Genomic DNA, 25,123 nt, shown 5'->3' with positions numbered 1-25,123 from the left:
ATTATCCTCTAACACACAGCAAATAACTGCCATTGCTTTCAAGCATTCGCCGAACAACTAAAAAGATATCAATAACAATGGGCATATGACAAAAGACACTCCATTTCACAAAGTATCTGCATACAAGGAATGAAACATCCAGATCCTGTCCCTTCTCTTATAAAGCTTTAAACAAACAGTTTTACATACACCACCGGATGATTATCCCTATGTTGCGTATACATCGGCTTTTTGTAGCTTTTTAAGATAACAAACTTACATGTATAAAACACTAACAAATTACAATTTATATTTTCAATTTATTATGTTAGGAATACTTTGAATAAGGATAAAACTGAAATGCAATTCAAAGCTACCTTTTATTTACTTGTATAAATTGTCAAATATTGACTTACTTGTTAACTAATAAGATATGTATATTGAACGTATTAAGAAATCATTATCATTTAAAGTTAGACGTCACAAAATCTAAAAAGAAACAAAAAGTCAGTTAAAGTCTCAATAAATTGATAACCCTATATAGTGCTCAATTGGTTGTGTTTACAATGTTTATACGCTCTTTATCATACTCTTCGTAACGTTGTTCAATTTATTCTATCAAAAGTTTCATAATATCGGAATAACCTTTGTCTTTAGCACACATTAATGGCGTACGTCTGTCACTATCAAGTGTTTCTACTTCGGCACAATTATCCTTTAAAATCTTCACAATGTCACCATGTCCCTTCAAACAAGCTAAGTGAACAGCTGTTCTTCCATAATTGTCTCTTTCATTAATATTCATACCGATATCAATCAATAACTTGAGTATTTCAGCATGTCCATTGAAACAAGCTTGATGTAATGCTGACGATCCATCTTTGTGTTTTATGGTAGTATCGACACGACTATTTATTTCTGGACCGTTTAAATCAAGTAAGTATTTCACTATGTCAAATTGACCTTTCCGACAAGCCAGATAAAGTGGTGTAGAACCTGCATTTGTTGTATCATTAAGATTCATACCAACGTCAATCAATAACTTTACTATCTCTAAATGTCCTTGGAAACATGATATATGTAAAACTGAAAATCCATCTTCCTCTTTAATGGTAGTATCGACACGACTATTTATTTCTGGACCGTTTAAATCAAGTAAGTATTTCACTATGTCAAATTGACCTTTCAGACAAGCCAGATAAAGTGGTGTATATCCTGCATTTGTTGTATCATTCAGATTCATACCCACGTCGACTAATAACTTTACTACCTCTAAATGTCCATTGAAACATGCTATATGTAAAACTGAAAATCCATCTTCCTCTTTATTGGTAGTATCAACACGACTATTTAATACTTGGCAGTTTAAGTCAAGTAAGTATTTCACTGTTTCATAATGACCATTATGACAAGCCATGTATAGTGGTGTAGAATTGATTGTTGTTGTATCATTAAGATTCATACCAACGTCAATCAATAACTTTACTACCTCTAAATGTCCATTGAAACATGCTATATGTAAAGCTGACCATCCATCTGTCTCTTTAATGGTAGTATCGACACGACTATTTAATACTTGGCAGTTTAAGTCAAGTAAGAATTTCACTGTTTCATATTGACCATCCTGACAAGCCATGTGTAGTGGTGTAGAATTGAATTTTGTTGTATCATTAAGATTCATACCAACGTCAATCAATAACTTTACTACCTCTAAATGTCCTTTCAAACATGCTATATGTAAAACTGAGCATCCATCTGTCTCTTTAATGGTAGTATCAACACGACTATTTAATGTTTTGTCGTTTAAATCAAGTAAGTATTTCACTGTTTCATAATGACCATTATGACAAGCCATGTATAGTGGTGTAGAATTGATTGTTGTTGTGTCATTAAGATTCATACCAACGTCAATCAATAACTTTACTACCTCTAAATGTCCATTGAAACATGCTGTATGTAAAGCTGACCATCCATCTTTCTGTTTAATGGTAGTATCAACACGACTATTTAATGTTTTGTCGTTTAAATCAAGTAAGTATTTCACTGTTTCATAATGACCATTATGACAAGCCTTGAGTAGTGGTGTAGAATTGATTGTTGTTGTGTCATTAAGATTCATACCAACGTCAATCAATAACTTTACTACCTCTAAATGTCCATTGAAACATGCTGTATGTAAAGCTGACCATCCATCTTTCTGTTTAATGGTAGTATCAACACGACTATTTAATGTTTTGTCGTTTAAATCAAGTAAGTATTTCACTGTTTCATAATGACCATTATGACAAGCCATGTATAGTGGTGTAGAATTGATTGTTGTTGTGTCATTAAGATTCATACCAACGTCAATCAATAACTTTACTACCTCTAAATGTCCATTGAAACATGCTGTATGTAAAGCTGACCATCCATCTTTCTGTTTAATGGTAGTATCAACACGACTATTTAATGTTTTGTCGTTTAAATCAAGTAAGTATTTCACTGTTTCATAATGACCATTATGACAAGCCATGTATAGTGGTGTACAATTGATTGTTGTTGTATCATTAAGATTCATACCAACGTCAATCAATAACTTTACTACCTCTAAATGTCCATTTAAACAAGCTATATGTAAAACTGAAAATCCATCTTTCTCTTTAATGGTAGTATCAACACGACTATTTAATGTTTTGTCGTTTAAATCAAGTAAGTATTTCACTATGTCAAATTGACATTTCAGACAAGCCTGATAAAGTGGTGTAGAACCTGCATTTGTTGTGTCATTAAGATTCATACCAACGTCAATCAATAACTGTACTACCTCTAAATGTCCATTTAAACATGCTATATGTAAAACTGAAAATCCATCTTCCTGTTTAATGGTAGTATCAACACGACTATTTAATGTTTTGTCCTTTAAATCAAGTAAGTATTTCACTATGTCAAATTGACCATTCTGACAAGCCATGGATAGTGGTGTATATCCTGCATTTGTTGTGTCATTAAGATTCATACCAACGTCAATCAATAACTCTACTACCTCTAAATGTCCTTCGAAACATGCTATATGTAAAACTGACCATCCATCTTTCCCTTTAATGGTTGCATCAACACGACTATTTAATGTTTTGCCGTTTAAATCAAGTAAGTATTTCACTATGTCAAATTGACCATTCTGACAAGCCATGGATAGTGGTGTATATCCTGCATTTGTTGTGTCATTAAGATTCATACCAACGTCAATCAATAACTTTACTACCTCTAAATGTCCTTGGAAACATGCTATATGTAAAACTGACCATCCATCTGTCTGTTTAATGGTAGTATCGACACGACTATTTAATACTTGGCAGTTTAAGTCAAGTAAGTATTTCACTGTTTCATAATGACCATCCTGACAAGCCATGTGTAGTGGTGTAGAATTGATTTTTGTTGTATCATTAAGATTTATACCAACGTCAATCAATAACTTTAATACCTCTAAATGTCCATTTAAACATGCTATATGTAAAACTGACCATCCATCTTCCTCTTTTATGGAAGTATCAACACGACTATTTAATGTTTGGCCGTTTAAATCAAGTAAGTATTTCACTGTTTCATAATGACCATTCTGACAAGCCATGTATAGTGGTGTATATCCTGCATTTGTTGTGTCATTAAGATTCATACCAACGTCAATCAATAACTTTACTACCTCTAAATGTCCTTTGAAACATGCTCTATGTAAAACTGACCATTCATCTTTCTGTTTAATGGTAGTATCGACACGACTATTTAATACTTGGCGATTTAAGTCAAGTAAGAATTTCACTGTTTCATAATGACCATTCTTACAAGCCATGTGAAGTGGTGTAGAACCTGCATTTGTTGTATCATTAAGATTCATACCAACGTCAATCAATAACTTTACTACCTCTAAATGTCCTTTGAAACATGCTATATGTAAAATTGACAATCCATCTTTCTGTTTAATGGTAGTATCGACACGACTATTTAATACTTGGCGATTTAAGTCAAGTAAGAATTTCACTGTTTCATAATGACCATTCTGACAAGCCATGTGAAGTGGTGTAGAACCTGCATTTGTTGTATCATTAAGATTCATACCAACGTCAATCAATAACTTTACTACCTCTAAATGTCCTTCGAAACATGCTATATGTAAAACTGAAAATCCTTTGTCGTTTTTTATTGTTGTATCTACACGACTTATTAATGCTTGGTCGTTTAAATCAAGTAGGTATTTCACTGTATCATAACAACCATGTTTACAGGCAACATACAGTGGTGTTCTACCATTTTTATCTTTCTGATTGACATTCATGCCAAATTCCATCAATATTTTCACAGTTTCTGCGTGTCCATTTTGGCAGGCTGAATGTAAAGCAGTTTGTCCATAAGTATCTCTACTGTTGATATCTGCTTTGTTGTCTAATAACAGTTGAGCAACCTCAGTGTGACCATTAAGGCAGGTTGCCGATAATGCTGTTGTGTTATCCATATTTTTTGTATCAATGTTCTCATTATATTTCATTAAATATCTAACGACTGCAATTTGACCCTTTTCACATGCGACATAAAATGGAGACCTACCCTCATTGTCTTTAACCTCTATGTGATACGGATAATTTACTACAAAATGTTCTACAAAATCAATGTATCCCAAATGAGATGATACATACAAAGGCGTATTCCCATCTTCATCGAAATCAAACGAAATTTGCTGACATGTGTCTTGTTCTTTCAGAAACGATAGAAGTAGTTTTCTATATGCCTCATTTTCTGTTTGAATGCTTCCAAATACTTCCCAGTATTTGCCCTTCATTGCATCTTTTATTTGTCGTTGTAGAAATTGGCTTTCGAACTCTTGTGGTATTTGAATAACAAAAGGAACACTATTTTGAGTAAATGATGAAATGTACGCACGATTTGCCAGGAATGCAATATCAACGTGGTCTATTAAACATTTTATTATAAATGGTGCAATAGCTGCTGATATGATGTCAAACATTTTGTCGTGAATTGCTGTGTAGAAGTCATCCGATTCTGTAATATAGACACCTTTAAGACACTCAAAACTGTTAAATATCGTTACAATGGATACAGGTTCGATTTTACATTCCCAGCATATAGCATTAACTAGCTGTTGCACATCCTCGGATCTTAATTCGTCTATACAAAATTTATTATTTCTAAGAACAAGGAGAGAAATACAGAGAAAAGATGATGTAGATTGTTTTTTCATTTTTATGATTTCATTTCCAATTATTTCAACAGGATGGGTAAAGAATCTATGATCTTGATTAAGGTTTGTACAGTACAGAGAACATAAAAGAGGGAAAAAATCGTACAGACAAATATTTTCTATGTCGTTCACTATATTCTCAGGTACATACGACATTGCAATAGTCCTCCTTTCTTCTGGAGTAATTTTGTATTCGGTACTAAAGCTGCATTGTACAAGTGAAAAACAAGTAAGTTTTGGGAATGTCTCGTGAACATATATATTTTCCCTGCACGTAATGATAAACTTATGCACTGATTTGCTATCATTTTCGTCATCGTCGTCATTCAGATTACAAGACTCAATTAGCATACTTAATTTGCAATCTTTTTGCTCCCATGATTCTGCTTTTTGTTGATTAAGAGAGAATTTACCACAAACGTCATCAATTACAAAAACTTGGAATTTATCTTTTGTAAAATGCTTAATGATTCCTGAAGGATCATCACAAGGAATTATATCGTATTTCTCCTTTTCTAATTCCAATGCTACATGATGAGCGACTGCAGATTTTCCACAGCCTGGAGATCCAGTAATAATAACACCCGTCGTTTTGTTTAATGATTCTAGTATAAACATTGTTGCTGAGGTAGGAATGTATTTTTTGCCATTATTTCTCCATTCTTTCAAAGTTCGTTGTTGTATTTCTGTAAACAAAATTAGTTTTAGATAGACAGATATGTATTCAATCATGTTTCAGTGAATGATAAAAGATTAATCGTAGCAAGGTATAAGAGACAAAAATGGAGATGCAAAATAACTTAATTGCCAGAACCTAGAAACAAACTCAAATCATGGTAAGTGGTAAGTTTCTCCTATTCAAAAACATATTTCATAATTCAGAACTCACTAAAAGTATGGTGTTCAAAAACAAAAAATGGATAAAGCATTTCATAATGAAACACACAACATATGATTTATGAATTAGTTACATTTTCACTAGTGCTATGGGAAACTGAAATACTGCCAAAATAGATATGAAGTCAATCGTAAATCTTGTATAGAAATACTTTCAGTTCTTTCTTTCTTATACCCTCTCTCAATAAAATCAATGCTCTTTTAAAATAAAAGCTTCATAATCAGCTAAACTCTTCCTTGTCCTAAAGACGCAGAATATACTAAAACTACTTTGTCAAGCGCATCTGGATATGACAGCAAATGTCCAACCTCGAACAGTTGGGGGAAAAATAAACACAATATTCAAGCATGATGCAGTTCTGGATTTGATTTAATTTTTTTACACATTATAGGCTTCTCACACAGAATAAATGTTGTCAAAGAACACGAAATTTAATATAAGATTTGACTTTATTTTCAATTAAAGATGTCTTGCTGTTGTGCAATACTTATTAAATCAGTTTTCAGACTATATATACCAAACTTTCAAAATACGTTGTGAAACCCAATTTTTCTTTTCTTTTATAAAAATTAAATGACTTCGGAATTATTTTTTACATCCCCCTTTTCTTTTGAATTTCTTAAATTTTGAGAAAAAGGATGTTTATACCCCCCCCCCCTCTCCCCAATTTATTTAACTCAACCCCTTTTTCCAAAAAAAATAAACATATAAGGAACGCGTCTATGGCACATATATGATGCCCCTACTCAACACTATCAATTTGTTTAATTGTGATGTAAAAAAAAAACACCAACGATTATTTCAGAAACAATAATAACTTTGTGTTTAATTTCACTATCAATATTATTGATAAGTTATGCAGGAATAAAAATATGTATTTAGATAGTTGATAACCATGGAAATTTGATTTCCAAGCTAGAAATTAGGGACCACAAAGGGACATTTTCCATATAAATCAGAAATACCTGTTATATTATTTTTTTCTATTTCTAGCGTCTCTAATTTCTTGTTGATTGTTACCATATGCTGATTTGTTTTTTTTAACTGTTTCTCAAGCCGTATACAATCTATGATATCAGTGACATTAGTTAACGATGAACTTATCAACGCATCAATCTCTTGCTTCATTTCTGGTGCTAGCCTGAGTATTGCCTGTAACACAAAATAGTACTTTATGTAAACAATGAAACATACAACGTTACACATTCAAGATTATAAAGAGTAAATAATAATATTACTGTTAGGTACATGATCCTCCAACGATAACAAAAAAACACCTGTCTTTCCGTAGACGACAAAGCAACAAAGACATCATATTCAAGTTCTACTGAAAAGCTACAGAACAGGAAATCTCAAAAAAAATAACCACAACAAAAAGACACCGCTTCAATGAACGATAGTTACAATGAAAGACCAGTACGGTACGTTATAATTGTGAGATATTTTAGAAATACATGTTGTTAACCATCAATTCAATACTGTAAACCAACTTATTTTCGCGGATACTTTATTTCGCGTTTTATCCTTTCTTGACCACTTCGCGGCTATTTAATTTCGCGATTATCTGATAAACTTGATGAAGTTTATTTAGGAAAGATCAAAGATTGACATATTCGCGACGATTTATATTCGCGTTATTTTTCTACTCGCGAAAGTCGCGAAAATAAGTTGGTTTACAGTAATGAAACTTCACTTTCACCAAATAGCACTGCCTTGATAATAAACAACTCCTTAGATAATTTTCAAAAGCATTATTTTTCACTTGAAATGAATTAACCTACATCTAATCCCAACACACACATGTCTTTGACATCATCTTATATATCAAATTAAAAAAAGAATAATTGTACAGCTTTCAATGCAGAACAACATAAATTTTCATACTTGTTGAAGTTACTCTGTGAAACTGAAAGGTATAAATTAAGATTATTTTCTTTTAACAACTATACAACTTTAAGGTGTATGTCTATCACATTTTTACTTTTTCAAGTGTATAAATATATTTTTTCTAATTCTCCGTCAATTTATCCCTGTCTGCACCCATTGAAAAAAAATAATCAACGTGTGGTTCGTTTCATCTCAGTTCTTCATTGGTTAAAATCCGATATGACGTCAAATGTTCTTACATTCTTCTATTTTTTTTATCGTGACGGCATGAAAAAAGGCGACCATGCCTGATGACGTCATGTAGAAAGAGCACATCTTTTTGCTGATCAATCGAAAAGAAAGAAATTTTGCCTGCTTGTGATTTGAAAATTGTTAGAGAAACAAATTTCACCACCAAATCTAGTGTTATACGATATTTATCCACTAAAGACAGTTAAATTTTAAACATTTTACTTCTCGAGTGGATAAATATAGTATCACACTTGATGCAGTGGTAGAACCTACATATATTAATAACATGTATATTTTAAAGACTCTTCAATGTCATCAGCCATCGAGATGGTAAAATGTTACATTTTTTTACTATTTACATTTAGTTATTGGAGAAATTACCTCAGTCACACAGTTCCAAATCTCCAAGAACTTGTCTTCGTCGACTTTACCGCTGTCAGAATGAACAATGGAGTTTCTGTAAAATTTTATCCTGGAAATATCTGCAGCAACAGAATGGTTTATTTTCACTGGAAGACTTTCTTGGATGTCTAGATCTGTGAAATGTCTGAGTAAACATGCCATTAATGATACATCAAACATGTCTGATAATACTCCTGTAGAGCCTAATGAAAAGAACAAATAAACATCACAACAAACTATGTATATATTCAGCAATGTGGTCAATAGGGGTGAATGGTGGGAAATGAAGATTCTATTTTTATTAAAAGCTGTCATAAATTTTGAATGGGACTAGAAATAAAACCTTGCGTCAGACCATTCACAAACCCGTCAAATATTCCGTTATCGTTTCATATACGAGGTTAAGGAATTATTTTCAAAATGACGAAAAGACGTTGCTGGTATTCAAACATGCTACAAAACAAAATGGTCAGGTCGTATCACATTTTATTCTGAGGTATAATTATGCCGGTCATAAAAGTTCTAAATACCATATGTCTACAATTAAGTCTACGGTTAAGGTTTTAATGAAAACTGACGCAAACAAAGAAAAATGTTGTTTCAAATAATAACATTGATTTCTTATACATAAAGTAGTGTAAGTATGTCCAATGAAAATATGGTTACACAGGTATATTAAAATATGTTTCTTAATTGAATCATTTTATTATACTTATAAGGTAACATATATATTTTCATAATACATGTTTTGGCAGATTTTCCTGATATACAACTTAGTCTGAAATGATAAAGACGTTTACCTCTAGGATATAATAAATCATACTGTGCCAATGTAATTACTCTCTTGTTACGTCTTAGGTCATCTATATTGCCTCGCTTTTCTCTCAAAAATTGTTGTAGCTGTTCTGGATGGAATTCAAAGTCAAACTTTCGTCTTACAGCACGTGGTGCGACTCTTATCAACAAACCAGCTAATCGTAGAAAATTTATATCTTCTTGTGACAGGAATGTTGCCATCTTAAAACAGAACAGCAATACTAGATTGAGGTACACAAAATACCTAAAAGAACAAGAAAAAATTAAAAACATAGCAATCAGTGATTTTATTACACAAAATAATAACCTCGAACCATTGGTGGCCTTCGGCTGTTTTCTTCTCTTTTAGAGTAATACCACCAATGTTGGTCCCCTATTAGTCTTTGTTAAATTTAAACATTTGAAAAAAATGTGCAGAATTCATCTTTGTTTCAAATAAAGAAATTATTGGCCTAAGTAAAGTTTTATCCTGTCCAGTACTATAGAAAAAATGTCACATAACATTTCATTGCATATAAGAGAATAACCATTACTGAAAGTTAAGCTATCAAATTTCTCCCCTTATTTAACCTGTGTTCAAGATTTGGTTACCTTGAAACTCAAGCTTCTAAAATATTCTAAAGATACCGCAGATAAAAAAATATGGTGCTCTGAAATACCCAAGACATATGATTATGACACAGAAAATGTTTTACTGCAATGAAATGTAGGACTTATTACCCACAACTGTCAAATTTATGGGAATTTTTTTTCGACCTATTTTCGTATAAAGAATATATTGACCATCAATCAAGTTTTCTATAAATTTTGGTGTTTTGATGACATTAAATCAAAAGAGAAAAGTCGTGAAACGAGAAAATATCTAAAATCAAAATATTAGTTCAATGATCAACCAGATGCTCCGCAGGGCGTAGCTTTATACGACCGCAGAGGTTGAACCCTGAACAGTTGGGGCAAGTATGGACACAACATTCAAGCTGGATTCCGCTCTAAATTTGGATTGTGATTAAATAGTTGACACAGCATAGGTTTCTGACACAGAATGAATGTATTTAAATGAACTTAAAAATTTTGTTTTCTCTTAGAGCAATTCACTATGCTGTTGAATATTAATCCTCTCAAAAAAATGTTTGAAGAAATTTTCTTTTTATTTATGAAATTTCAAATGAGAAAAATTGAACCCCCCCCCCAATTTTTTTTTTAATCACATCCCCCCCCCCCCTTATTCCAAAACTAATTTCAATTAAAATATTCTAATGGAGTTTGCAACAATTACTACTCATTTAAATACATCATAAAATATTAAGATGTAAAAAAACTGCTTGTTATCACTGAATGGTAAAGATTATTTAAATTTATCAGTTGGTAGTAAAAAGTGAATATACATTGTATATTGTATATAACAAAGATTTAAGTTGATTCTGGACAAAGAAAGATAACTCCAATTAAAAAAAATTCTTGCAGATATTTCTTGCTTACTATACAGGACAAAGAAAGATAACTCTTAATTAAAACAAAATTTGCTATTTCACAATATTGTGAAATTAGATATTTCTTGCCATTGTACAATACTGTGCAATTGAAAAACTTGCTATTGCACAATACTTAATATAATAATTTTAGATCCTGATTTGGACCAACTTGAAAACTGGGCCCATAATAAAAAATCTAAGTACATGTTTAGATTCAGCATTTCAAAGAGGCCCAAGAATTTAATTTTTGTTAAAATCAAACTTAGTTTAATTTTGGACCCTTTGCACTTTAATTTAGACCAATTTTAAAACTGGACCAAAAATTAAGAATCTACATACACAGTTAGATTTGGCATATCAAAGAACCCCATTTATTCAATTTTTGATGAAATCAAACAATGTTTAATTTTGGACCTCGATTTGGGCCAACTTGAAAACTGGGCCAATAATCAAAAATCTAAGTCCATTTTTAGATTCAGCATATCAAAGAACCCCAAGGTTTCAATTTTTGTTAAAATCAAACTTAGTTTAATTTTGGACCCTTTGGACCTTCATGTAGACCAATTTAAAAACGGGACCAAAAATTAAGAATCTACTTACACAGTTAGATTTGGCATATTAAAGAACCCCAATTATTCAATTTTGATGAAATCAAACAAAGTTTAATTTTGGACCCTTTGGGCCTCTTTTTCCTTAACTGTTGGGACCAAAACTCCCAAAATCAATACCAACCTTCCTTTCATAGTCATAAACCTTGTGTTTAAATTTCATAGATTTCTATTTACTTATACTAACGCTATGGTGCGAAAACCAAGAAAAATGCTTATTTGGGTCCCTTTTTGGCCCCTTATTCCTAAACTGTTGGGACCGAAATTCCCAAAATCAATACCAACCTTCCTTTTGTGGTCATAAACATTGTGTTTAAATTTCATTGATTTCTATTTACTTTAACTAAAGTTATTGTGCGAAAACCAAGAATAATGCTTATTTGGGCCCTTTTTTGGCCCCTAATTCCTACACTGTTGAAACCAAAACTCCCAAAATCAATCCCAACCTTTCTTTTGTGGTCATAAACTTTGTGTCAAAATTTCATAGATTTCTATTGACTTTAACTAAAGTTATAGTGCGAAAACCAAGAAAATGCTTATTTGGGCCCTTTTTGGGCCCTAATTCCTAAAATGTTGGGACCAAAACTCCCAAAATCAATACCAGCCTTTCTTTTATGGTCATAAACCGTGTGTTAAAATTTCATAGATTTCTATTCACTTTTACTAAAGTTAGAGTGCGAAAACTAAAAGTATTCGGACGACGACGACGACGACGACGACGACGACGACGACGCCAACGTGATAGCAATATACGACGAAAATTTTTTTAAAATTTGCGGTCGTATAAAAACGTTATTTAACTCCTCAGTTTTCTTTTAAGTCGATAGTTCTACAAGAAAAACGTATTTAATAAATCTTTAATTTACGGCTTTCGAGGTTTCATGTTGGAAAATGACATCGTTTGTTAAGATCAAATAGGAAATAACAGTAGTTTACCGATATACAAAAATAAGTCACAGAAATATTTTCAAATGATTCACACCAAGGTTAAAACAATCAGTGTGATATGCATGTATTGCAAATAGAATAAGACCTGATTTGTTACTAGCCACATGCATCAACACTCAGTAAAACGTCCGAATCAGGAATAGGGCGCAACTTGTTAATAATCGGACCAGGCAATTGTTCTGGTAATCCAAGACCTTAAAACAGCAAAAAAAGCTAGCTAGAGGTTACAGACAAAGACATATCCATTCGTATTTTTTTTCTTACACATTTGAGGTGACTAGGTAACCAATAGCATGACTGTATGGAAATGTTTGTTCAAAAAATCACATCGGGATCTTAACTATTACGACTATATCATTTTATTATTTGACAGATTTTGAAGGTTATTGTTATACACTACATGAAATCTGTTTTATATTCTCTTGTTTTCTACAATGTTTAAGATCAAATTAGAAGTAACAAAGGTTTACCAAGGTAAACAAAAATAGATAAAACACACACCGGGGGAATGGCATGTTTTCTAAAGAAAAAAAGGGTCACTCGCCACACGAGTCCACAAGTGTTTAAATCGGGCATAGGAAAGAACTGATTAAATGGATTGGTTCGCAAAGATCCGAAATAGCAAAAAGACGTCGCTACAGAGTTGCAAAGAGACGTAAAGTCATTTTCACCAGGTCAGCATCTTACTGAAGTATGTGGCTTTGACTTTTACTACTGATTTTTGTTGCGTCTATTTTATCAAAATGATCGTTACTGGGTCTATGAAGCCTTGCAGAATCTGATGTCATCAATAAAACCATAAAAGACTGCCTTAAAAATTTGAAACCAGGAAAAATGGAATTTAAAAGATTTGAATACCAGAACAATTGCAAGAATAATTTTACAATCAAAGTAACGCTAGTTTACAGTTTTTACTAACAAAACCAGCATGTCAGTTGTTTTATATCAAAAATCCAAATATGAAGACATAGTACACGTTGTAAAAGCATGTCAAGTGCTTAATACTATAAGAAAGATACTTTATAAATACAACTAACATACGTATTGGATCAACTACGGATTTCTCTTCGTGGTAAATAGTTTATTATATTGTCTTTTCTAGAATCTGACTGAGATGTCTTTAAAGCTGAGTGTAACTGTGCCTAATGTCGTGTGTTTGTTTAGCCTTCATTGACTAGAGGTGGAGAGGGAGGGTTAAGATCTGTTGAGAATATTTAACCACGATGCATAAAGCGCCTGTCCCATTTTATTTTTTTTTAAATTTAGTTAATTTATTTGTTTTAGAGCTTAGTGTGACCTCCATTTTAACTGAACTAGTACACATTTAGGCAAACATGAAAGTTAATGCCCCCCTCCGGGTTCGGGATTTACTCGCTGTATTAAAGATCCAATGGTGTTCTTCTGCTTTTTTAGCTCACCTGGCCCGAAGGGCCAAGTAAGCTTTTCCCATCACTTTGCGTCCGGCGTCTGTCGTCGTCGTGAACTTTTACAAAAATCTTCTCCTCTAAAACTACTTGGCCAAATTAAACCAAACTAGGCCACAATCATCATTGGGGTATCTTGTTTAAAAATTGTGTCCGGTGACCCGGTCAACCAACCAAGATGGCCGTCATGGCTAAAAATAGAACATAGGGGTAAAATACAGTTATGGGCTTATAACTCAAAAACCAAATCAAATTTAGAGCAAATCTGCCATGGGGTTTAATTGTTTATCAGGTCAATATCTATCTGCCTGAAAATTTCAGATGAATCGAATAACCCGTTGTGGGGTTGCTGCCCCTGAACTGGTAATTTTAAGGAAATTTTGCTGTTTTTGGTTATTATCTTGAATAATATTATAGACAGAGATAAACTGTAAACAGCAATAGTGTTAAGCAAAATAAGATTTACAAATAAGTCAACACGACCGAAATGGTCAGTTGACCCCTTTAGGATTTATTGCCCTTTATAGTAAATGTTTAACCAATTTTATTCTACTTTCTTTCTCTGATATGAGTCTCAAAAATCTTCTTTCTAAATTTTTTAAATATCCATATTGTAGACGATTAAAAAAAAATCGATATGCAATTTTGTTTAGGATGCATATGATATACAACTATTTTATCAGCTTTTTTCATGATTTTTTATAATAAAAAAAAAGTATCCACATAATAAATTCTCAATAAATGTAGCTTTTTTATTGGAAAATATTTAAAACACAGAAGACTGTATGAACTCAGACCTCAGAGACTCTGCCACTTTAAGGAGCGCAATTATTCGTAATGCATTTTCCATAGGGCATCACTGGGGTTCCGTATTTTATTTTCTCGAAGACTACACAAACTAGGGAAAAACGGGTAGCAGTTCCTGTTACTAGAAATGCCAGTGTTTCATTACAACCAAAATATATATAGGGGCATGGCTCAAATTGACTTAAAATGCAGTTGAAAAAGATCGTCTATTTTTTTCGCTTAATGAAAAAGGCATATTTTTAATGGCTCCGACGTGAAGAAATGGAAGAATTTTCTATACTTCGTAAAATGTGAATATGATTTTCTGCAGCTTTAACACCTAATTGGATAAGCTTTCGATTAAAAGTAATTCCAATCCTGTATCATCCAATCAGAAGCTGTATAGGATTCTATTCTGAGTAACAAACTTGCCGGTAAAATGTAAACAAATAATTGCGCTCTTGTAACCTTAAATTAAATAGCACAAATATACTTAAAGAAACATCAGTATATAAAACTATAACTTTAATTTCTCTTGTATTCCCCCTCCCCTGAGTAATGATTTGATAATACAGAGTATATATATAAAACGTCGAAATAATTAAACTCATGCAAAACAAAAGTCCAGATGTAAAAGTATGAGTTCCTTAAAGACATGCATGAACTTATATATAATATATACTAGTAGACAATAATAGTACATTGATTTGACATATCAACGATATATGGATGAGGCTTAGAAACGGGGAAATTCGAGGTCCTGTCGAGCTTTTTACCCGTTTCGGTCCGAATTGCACTATTATTGTCTTTAAACTGCAATCTTAAAAATATGTTTAATTGTTGTTTAATGTGTTAATGTTATTATTTGATTTTAATCATGATCATGTTAATATTAGGAAACTTCCCCCTTTTTATAAAAAGGCCTCATATCATAAAATAAATATACAACACAATGAAATGTCCATTACCTGTTGAAATCCGCAATCGATGGTGAACAAATTTGTTTGAGAAAGTACTAAAATATCAACAACAAGCATAAAACATTATGATTTATATAGTTAACAAACCAAAACTATTTATAAACAAGTGAAGTATTGGTTTTTTCTCCTCTAAAAATTTCAAAAGAAATAAGTTTGAGTCGTTGTATACATTGGAAACGAGAACAGGTTGAGTAAGTCGTATGAATAATTAAATATGATTACGGCAATTTCTATTTAATATTCACGAGGAAAAGTGATATCAGGTCAGTGACTGTATATGACATAGAAATATACGGTCAACGCATATTTTGACTGCTCAAATAGAACGAGTGCAGTATTAATATAGATAGACTACATAATAAACTGTTTATGACTGATCTACTTACTTATAGATTGTTTATTGTACTTTTCCAGGATCCAATAATCCCTTTAAGACAGGTTTATATCGAATTATATGATGAAACTGATGATTACTTCCTACTTTCGTTTCTTTTATAAAGGTAGATAACTGTAGTTGTATTAGTGTTCTAAGTAGAAATTTGGTCCGTTTGCAAATGGACTTTGTAGTGTTTTTATTATATGCTATGATGACAAATACAAAATTTTCCAAACTTTTGTCACACTTAGTGTCCGTTGTATTATGTCCGTCTGCTTGTTATCTATCGTCAACCTATATATGGTGCACCCAATCCTATACTTTTTACCTTTTATTATAAGAAATATATTAGGTTTTTTAGTCTTCTTATATAACTAACAAAGTAAGACCGCGAGACCGTGCGGTCTAACAAAATTCTGATAATATCGTTAACAAAACTTGACAGTGCAATCAACCAACCACTAAAGAAAGTATAAGACCGTGAGACCGTGCGGTCTAACAAATGTCTTATACAAGCAATAACAAAAATTTCCGTGCATTTATAACACGTGTACAACATCTACCCGACTTTTGTTTTAACTAGTTGCACTGCGAAGCATCCATTTTAATCAGGTTTAAATCTCAAATTATCATATATTACTGTATTATCCAGATATCCAACCGCAAATATTGCCAGTTGATGAAATCAAAGGTAGGCCGTATAATAAAATTTTAAAGTAAGTACACATTGATAACCGCCGGAAAACGATTGTATTATTTATTGAATGACGAGTCGTCAAGTTATCGTTCACGTGGAACGGAATCAACATTTTTTTTCACCATGTAAAGCTGAGGTAAAGCTTGCAGAGTAGAAATTTATAGATAATAACTATATATATACATTAAGTTGCATAGCATTTTTTTTATAAAACTTGGGGTGTAAAGTAAACTAGCAGCCCCGAAAGCAGGCTTATAAATATATTGTACATAAAATCGTTTAGGTCTGGCTTCGCCAATAAATGTGTTTATAATGACTTTTAATGTCCATTACCTGTTGAAATCCGCAATCGATGGTGAACAAATTTGTTTGAGAAAGTACTAAAATATCAACAACAAGCATAAAACATTATGATTTATAGTTAACAAACCAAAACTATTTATAAACAAGTGAAGTATGTTGGTTTTTTCTCCTCTAAAAATTTCAAAAGAAATAAGTTTGAGTCGTTGTATACATTGGAAACGAGAACAGGTTGAGTAAGTCGTATGAATAATTAAATATGATTACGGCAATTTCTATTTAATATTCACGAGGAAAAGTGATATCAGGTCAGTGACTGTATATGACATAGAAATATACGGTCAACGCATATTTTGACTGCTCAAATAGATCGAGTGCAGTATAAATATCGATAGACTACATAATAAACTGTTTATGACTGATCTACTTACTTATAGATTGTTTATTGTACTTTTCCAGGATCCAATAATCCCTTTAAGACAGGTTTATATCGAATTATATGATGAAACTGATGATTACTTCCTACTTTCGTTTCTTTTATAAAGGTAGATAACTGTAGTTGTATTAGTGTTCTAAGTAGAAATTTGGTCCGTTTGCAAATGGACTTTGTAGTGTTTTTATTATATGCTATGATGATAAATACAAAATTTTCCAAACTTTTGTCCCACTTAGTGTCCGTTGTATTATTTCCGTCTGCTTGTTATCTATCGTCAACCTATATATAATCATGTACGTACGTAGCTATTCATACGGTTAAGATGATATATCCGTTACTAACTATCTACGCTGTTACGTTACTGAACATAAAACAAACATATAGGTTAAAATAACAAGCAGATCATACTCTTTCTAGTAAGAAATACAGAGATACAGGACGGCATGCCTCTGGGATGTCATTGATTGGTAAATTCCAAAGTTTGAGGCTAATATCTCAAAAACTCAAGTATTTAGATTAAATCAAACAAATATATAATTGTTTAGTAGGTCACGTTTAATATAATCATTCCTCTATAGCCGTGTAAACAACAAATAACAGGACAAAAGTGATTAAATTCCATCTGTGGAGTTGTAAGTTTATGCTGTTACAATCCAAACATAATTCTCGCACCAGTATTTTTACGCCAAATGCAAAACACGTGTGATAAAACAGACAAAATGGCGGGTCTTGATCAAAACACTGTCGAAGGAGGCCCCGAGCTACAAGATATAATAGACTTTAGTATGGACAAAGTTTATAAAGATTAGTCAGTGCAAATGTTTCCAAAGATCCTTCACAAACGAACGGGTAAAGCAAAGAAGTGCTTATTTGAAGATATAGATATTATCCTATACGAAAGAGAAGCCAGAATGATCACTTGTTTATTTGAGGGGGCACTTATATATACATCACAACAGCAAGCTCACATGCACATAATTTCTAAATATTCAATAGTATATCAGAGTAATGTTGTTGTTTATTTAATATTTTGTATTTGTTTTGTTTTGTGGTTATTTTACATCGTACCTTGCTGCAACTATGTCAATGTATGTAACACTTAGCTATGAATACATTTGTGTGTGTATGCATATGTAGTATGCTAGCTACAACTTGTATATATATATATTATATTATATGCATAAATATCTGTGTGTTTATGATAAAACATTGTTCTATCAGTTGTGAAAATATTTTCAGTATTATAACTTTCATATATATCACAATCACATGTAGCTAAAACCCTAAAATTTTGTAGTCTAAAGATATTGAGTTAGGATAGCCAGTATCTCATATTCAAATTCTTTATTAATATCTAAAATCATTAAAACAAGTTATTCAATATATATATATATATACAATTCAAAAAATTATAAGATAGAATTAAAGACACTCTTTTATTATGTAAAATGACTTGTGATAATTTATCTTCCATTAAAATGGGCTTCTGGTACGTGGGTGGTCTAAAAAAAAAAAAAAAAAAAAAAAACAAGATTCAAGACCCCCTTTTTTTGAAACATATAGAAAATCTAGATCTAGTGTTCCTCGCTTAAAGCCACTTGGGGTATGATTCTAATATAACTAATATAGGGTCATTCCATTGTTATCTTACTTGTAGACCTGTAACTAAATATAACAACAGGCATTTTGGAGAGCTTGCAATACTACGCAAGCCTTCACCAAAGCAACATGTGAAAAAATCTAAAATCATCTATCCCAGATTTTCAGTGGGTGAAATTAGAAAAACAATTCTTTGGATTTGACAAAGATAATTTTATATGTGTTGTGTATAACCCACCAGAAGGGTCATCATATTCCAAAGGACTTGACCATGATATTCTCACACGTTTTGAAAAGGATATTGCTTCCTACCAAAAATAGGGTAATATATTATTGTGTGGGGACTTTAATGCAAGAGTGGCTGCTGATACAGATTTCATCATAGATGACAATAATAATCTTTCTGCATTATATCAGTCCTATTTCAGCGATAAACAAATTCTTGAAAGAAGGGGCAAAGATGATAAACTTGACTCAAGGGGCAGGGACCTGCTTGACTTGTGTAATAGTAACCAAATAAGGATTCTAAATGGTCGAGGTCTTGGTGACACCTTTGGTGGTCTAACATGTTATACACCTAATGGTGCTAGTACAGTTGATTATGTTTTAGTGTCGGAGAGTATCCTTAATCAAATTTTTGTATATGAGGATATTTAATTTATACCAACACTATTAGACTGCCATTGTTTGTTAGAATGGTCATTGTCTGCAAAATATTGTTTAAAAACTGATTGTGATAGTGTTAAAACTCATAAAATGTCACCAGGTTTCATATGGTCAGATGACTCACCAGCTCTTTTTCAAGAAGTCCTTTTTACGGCAGAAATTCAGCTGCGACTTGAAAAATTCCTTAAACTAGATCCCCATCGATTCCCAAAATGCAATTGATAGCGCATCGCTTGAGTTGACAGACATTATTAAAACTGCTGCCAATATTTCCCTTAAAAGGCGTAAAGCCCAAACGGATAAGGGGGTTCAACACCAAAAGTGGTTTGACTGTAATCTTGCATATTTGCGAAAAAACCTATTTAGTTATGAGAAAATTTATTCTCAATTTCCCAGAGATCCTGCTGTTAAAGGTCACTTTTATAAACTACAGCGATTATATACTAAGGCACGGAAACACAAATACAGGGAGTACAAGCAGTCTTAGTTGAAGCAGATAGAAACACTGCACGAGGAAAACCCTAAGCAGTACTGGCAATTGATTGATGAACTTCAGGGTAAGGAAAAGGATGATAAAAGTGCATTAGTCGCACAATTTGATTGGTTGAATCATTTTAAAAATTTGACCGAACCTAAAGATGAGTTTAAAGAACGACTGCAATTTTTAGAGGATAAGCTAAATATTCTTGAAAAAAGAAAGTGCTTTAATCAACTTGATAGTAGGATCTCTGAAACCGAAATATCTACTGCTTTGTCATCTTTAAAAAATCAGAAAGCAGCAGGGTTGGATAACATCTCTAACAGTATGCTAAAATATGGTCAAACCTCTTTGTTACCTTGTTTACTAAAACTTTTGAATAATTGCCTCTCTTATGGAAAATACCCAAAACCCTGGGGCCGATAACAAGAAATTTTATTAAGAGAGGTCGTAAGTATTGAATTAAGGGGAAGATAAGATAATTCTAAGATCATTCAAAGAGTGTAAATCAAAGCTCCCTCAGGTTGTTCGTAGATCGCTCTTATTTCCTCCTTAAGTTGCATCGTAATAGTTTCCAAGTTACGAGTTCTTAATAATTTTCTAGCGTCTCCGTTTTTGGTTCCTCGTATAGAAATTAGAATCACCTTAAATGATTCATAAAAACGTTTTAATGAACGATAAAATGCGCAAAATAATCAACTACCCATTTAACCTAAGGAAAACAATTCTGGCCTCATACCACCATTATTCATTATTCCCATTTTTTTATAAAGTCCAATTGAAGTAAAAAAAAAATTGCACCGCTTCAAAGATGAAATGAATTCAACTGATTATAGACCATAATTCTTTTAATAAAAACTATGCTTGTCTCAGGACAATCCATCAGTACTTTTTCTTTTAAGTGCCCTATTATTCACCATGCCAATGGTAGGATTTAAATCTTGTATAAACGACGTAGGCTTATCTTTCTATCATACTTTCAGTTCGGTCAAATCACTACTATAATGGTTTATTTAAAAAAAAAAATTTGGATGGAGAGTTGGCTCATTGACACTCATACCACATCTTCCTATATTTTTCACTTTATAACAATGTTTTTTCACAACAGTACTGACCTCAAAGGAAAATTCAAAATGGAAAGTCCCTACCCAATCGGCAAAATCAAATGATAAAACAGATCAAACAAATTGGCGACACTTGTCATATTCTTGACTTGATACAGGCATTTTCAAACTGTAAAAAAAAGGATGGATTGAACCTGCTTTAAAGAGCTGAACCTCTCACTTGTATGACATTCTTATCAAACTTCATTATATTGATAACGATGCGTGAACAAAACAGATATAAAAGGCAAAAATGTCAAAAATAGATATAGAACAGCAACACAAAACCCGCTAAAAACTGGGGATGATTTCAGATGATCCGGAAGGGTAAGCAGATTCTGCTCCACGTGTGGCGCCCATCGTGGTGTTCATTATGTTACAAAGCTGGTAAATATTCTTATTCGTTAGGTCACATTCGTGAAAAAAGAATGGGACTGTAGTTACGACATAATAAACATATCCGATATCATCTGTATAACGGATATTCCATATTGGTCAACCAACTCATGATGGCTTCCGTAAAATTTAAGAAGTGGTGATTTAAACTTCACCATTTGGAACTCTTGATTTGAAATTGAAAAAGGTCACAAATTTCTGACCATATGTTCATACTTAGGACCATTATTGACTGTCATACTAGAGAAGGTAGAGTGTTTTCCTGTTTTGTTGATTTCCAGAAGGCTTTTGACACGGTCATTCACCCAGGTATAAAACTCAAGTTATTAAACATTGGGCTGGGTACAAATTTTTATAATATAATTAAGAGTATGTATGCCCAGAGTAAATCCTGTATTCGATTAAAGAATACAGTTACAGACCTTTTTCCAACTAAGGTGGGAGTGAAACAGGGAGAAATTTTGAGTCCTAATTTGTTTGAAATATTTATAAATGATCTCCCTGATTATCTAGAAAAGTCACCTGATCCAGTCTTGGTTAACTCAAAGCCAGTTCATTGTTTATTATATGCTGACGATATTGTCATTTTTTCTTCCTCAGAAAAGGGGCTTCAGTGTAAACTTGATCAATTAAATAATTATTGTAAAGATTGGTGTATGAAAATTAATCTAAAAAAACTAAAGTGATGGTATTTAACAAAGCAGGCAGGCATATAAAACATAATTTTTATTTTAATGACATGTTGATAGATTGTGTTCAACATTGTAAATATTTAGGTATAACATTTAGTGCATCAGGATCTTTTTCCTTTTCTCAGAAGGAATGGTACAATAAGGCATTGAAAGCATACTACAAGCTACGAATGGACTTTTTATCACTGAATCCCAATATTAAAAACAGCCTCCATGTATTTGATCATACAATTAAACCCATTCTTTTGTTTAGTTCGGAAATTTGGAGCTATTTTTTTAATCAAAAATTCCCTCTTGGTATGGATCTTTAAACTATTTGCAAAAAACATTAATGGGGTTGACAGTCTACCCTTTGCAAGCAACTATAGATTCAAAATTTTAATTAAAAAGTTTTTGTATGAGCACTATGAAATACAGTGAAGAAACCAAATACACAATTGTGCTGATGGGAAGCTTTGTAGCGATAGCACTTTTAAGACTCATTTTGGTCTTGAAAGATACCTAACTTTATTACAATCACCTGAGCAGAGGAAAAATTTCACTCGATTGCGTATTTCTTCTTACAGACTAAGAATTGAACAAAGTCGCTATCGGGGTACTCTCCAACAAGACAGAAAATGTCTCAGGTGCACCTCAAATGAAGTTGATGATGAAAAACATTTTTTATTCTCATGTACATCATCTCAAGATAAGAGAAATTAATTGAATTCCACTATTTACTCACTATGCCCAAACTTTAAGCATTTGATTCCTAGCCAAAAGCTGATATGGCTTCTTAATGTAGAGAATTTTTATATTTTGATATAGATGTTTGTGAGTTAATTGATGAAGATAAAATTTCACTTAAAAGATAAATATTTAATCAGGCTTTCTGCACTAGGCACGAGGTTGGCATGGTGGGGTACAGGACACATCGTACAAGATCTATTACCTTCTTGTTTGTGATATATATATATTTTTTTTTATTAATCTGGTAATATTTTATCTTTTTCGTAATTTGTGCACTTTGGCATGTCAATTATCATTGTCCCTTTGTGCCTCTTGCAGTTGTGTCACTTTAAATAGTACTGACTCCTCTGCACCAGGCACGAGTTTGACATACCACTTATGTGCAACTTCTTACCATATCTTACCATATCATTAATGTCCCGATACACATTTTAATATGCACCCACCATGCCATATAGCATCGTCCATTGGTGCCGTTTGCAGTTCAGCTAGATATATTTAGTCTACTAACAGTATTCTTTTTTGTTACTTTCCAGAGGTGTGCCTGAGACAAAGGTTTTATATCTATACTATTAAACGAGAAGACCTCATTTTTGGTGTTGCTTCTCTTCTTTCCACAATAAATTAATCAACACGCCTCTGTGTCCTATAGGTACAGTGCATAGAACCATTTGTCATCCATTCATATGATTATTCAGATTGAGTTATGTTTGGAGAAAAACGAGAAAAAAGGCATACGGATATTGTTCCGTCATTGGACGACATTTTAAGTCAGATTAGACTTCCGGTTTGCGTTTTTCTGTATACTTTGAACATACATATACAAAGAATAAAGTGTATTTTCAAAATTCTATTTGCTATCATTTTCAAGTTAACTATCCACGGCAGTCACAGAGTTTATTAAATAGAGAGGGTCTGTATACTTTATCAATGACCACTATTGATCGCTTAGTAAACTTCGAATTGAAAGTAAATACACTATATTTATATAGTAATGAATGTTCATAATATACAGATAAGCGCTAAAAATATTCATGTGAACTTTTGATACCTTTTCTGAAATTCTCCAGTCATTAATTTGTTTACAAAATTCATTGATTACAAAAAAAAGAAGATGTGGTATGATTGCCATGTTGAGACAACTCTCAAATTTTAACAACACTTTACACACTTTGAACTACGCTCTGAATGCCCGCGATTTCGCGGGTGTGTTCTAGTATATACTAATATGTGAAAATTGTTGTTTCTTATTTGTGTTTGTAATTACTATGTGTTGTTTATTATATTTGTAAAAAAATATTATATTACAATGATATTATGTTGTGCTCCTTGTGAGCCCATTTTTGTGGAAATAAAGCATTTTCTTCTTCTTCTTTTTCTTCTATAATCACCTAAACATGCTAAACAGAACACTTAAAAAATCAGACAATCTATTTTGAAATTATTGTCCTTGAAATTTCATTATATTGCTAGTTTAAGTTTGGACAGAAGCTTTTTAGTCAAAAGATAGTATCAAGCAGAATATTTTTTTTGGATTTTTTCCCTCATCATGTTTGTTGAGCCTGCATATTTACAGCAAAAGTAGGTGAGACACTGGGTTCCGCGGAACACTTACAAATCGTTTTGTTAAGAATACAAGGCACTGTACTAACCTGCTTTTTTAGGATCCAATAACTTTCGTTTCTTTTATAAAGGTAGATAACTCGAGTTGTATAAGCGTTCTTAGTAGAAAATTGGTCTGTTTGCAAATGGACTCCGTAGTGTTTTTATTATATGCAATGATGATAGTTACAAAATTTTCCAAACTTTTGTCATCACTTAGTGTCCGTTGTCTTATGTCCCTCTGCTTGTTATCTGTCCTAAACCTATATATAATCATGTACGTAGCATGTTCATACGGTTAAGATATAATTTTATATTATATATCCGTTACTTACTATCTACGCTGTTACGTTACTGAACATAAAAAAAACATAGGTTAAAATGATCA

At 32.3% G+C, this 25,123-nt stretch overlaps 1 protein-coding gene across 1 annotated transcript; it reads right to left on the bottom strand.

Annotated features, from left to right (window-relative positions):
• Positions 1-365: 365 nt before the first annotated feature.
• On the bottom strand, positions 366-24,819 carry LOC134689836 (uncharacterized). The gene is made up of 5 exons (XM_063549803.1): positions 24,786-24,819; positions 9,428-9,687; positions 8,607-8,830; positions 7,073-7,259; positions 366-5,895 (listed from the first exon to the last, which is right to left on the bottom strand). Exons 2-5 carry the CDS (start codon positions 9,642-9,644, stop codon positions 590-592), a joined length of 5,934 nt encoding a protein of 1,977 aa, XP_063405873.1. The 5' UTR covers positions 9,645-9,687; positions 24,786-24,819; the 3' UTR covers positions 366-589.
• Between the last annotated feature and the right edge of the window lie 304 nt (positions 24,820-25,123).

This window comes from Mytilus trossulus, chromosome 11, assembly GCF_036588685.1.
Source record: "Mytilus trossulus isolate FHL-02 chromosome 11, PNRI_Mtr1.1.1.hap1, whole genome shotgun sequence".
Classification (NCBI taxonomy): domain Eukaryota; kingdom Metazoa; phylum Mollusca; class Bivalvia; order Mytilida; family Mytilidae; genus Mytilus; species Mytilus trossulus.
This window is presented reverse-complemented; position numbering and strand designations above follow the sequence as displayed.

What these genes read in the sequence shown, in the direction of transcription:
- LOC134689836 (XM_063549803.1), bottom strand. Translation starts at nt 9,644, where the DNA reads ATGGCAACATTCCTGTCACAAGAAGATATAAATTTTCTACGATTAGCT. An exon ending in TGATTTATTATATCCTAGAG is followed by an intron (nt 8,831 to 9,427) that starts GTAAACGTCTTT and finishes TCTTTTCATTAG; the next exon opens with GCTCTACAGGAGTATTATCA. An exon ending in AGAAAAAAATAATATAACAG is followed by an intron (nt 5,896 to 7,072) that starts GTATTTCTGATT and finishes TTTTGTTTACAG; the next exon opens with AAATACAACAACGAACTTTG.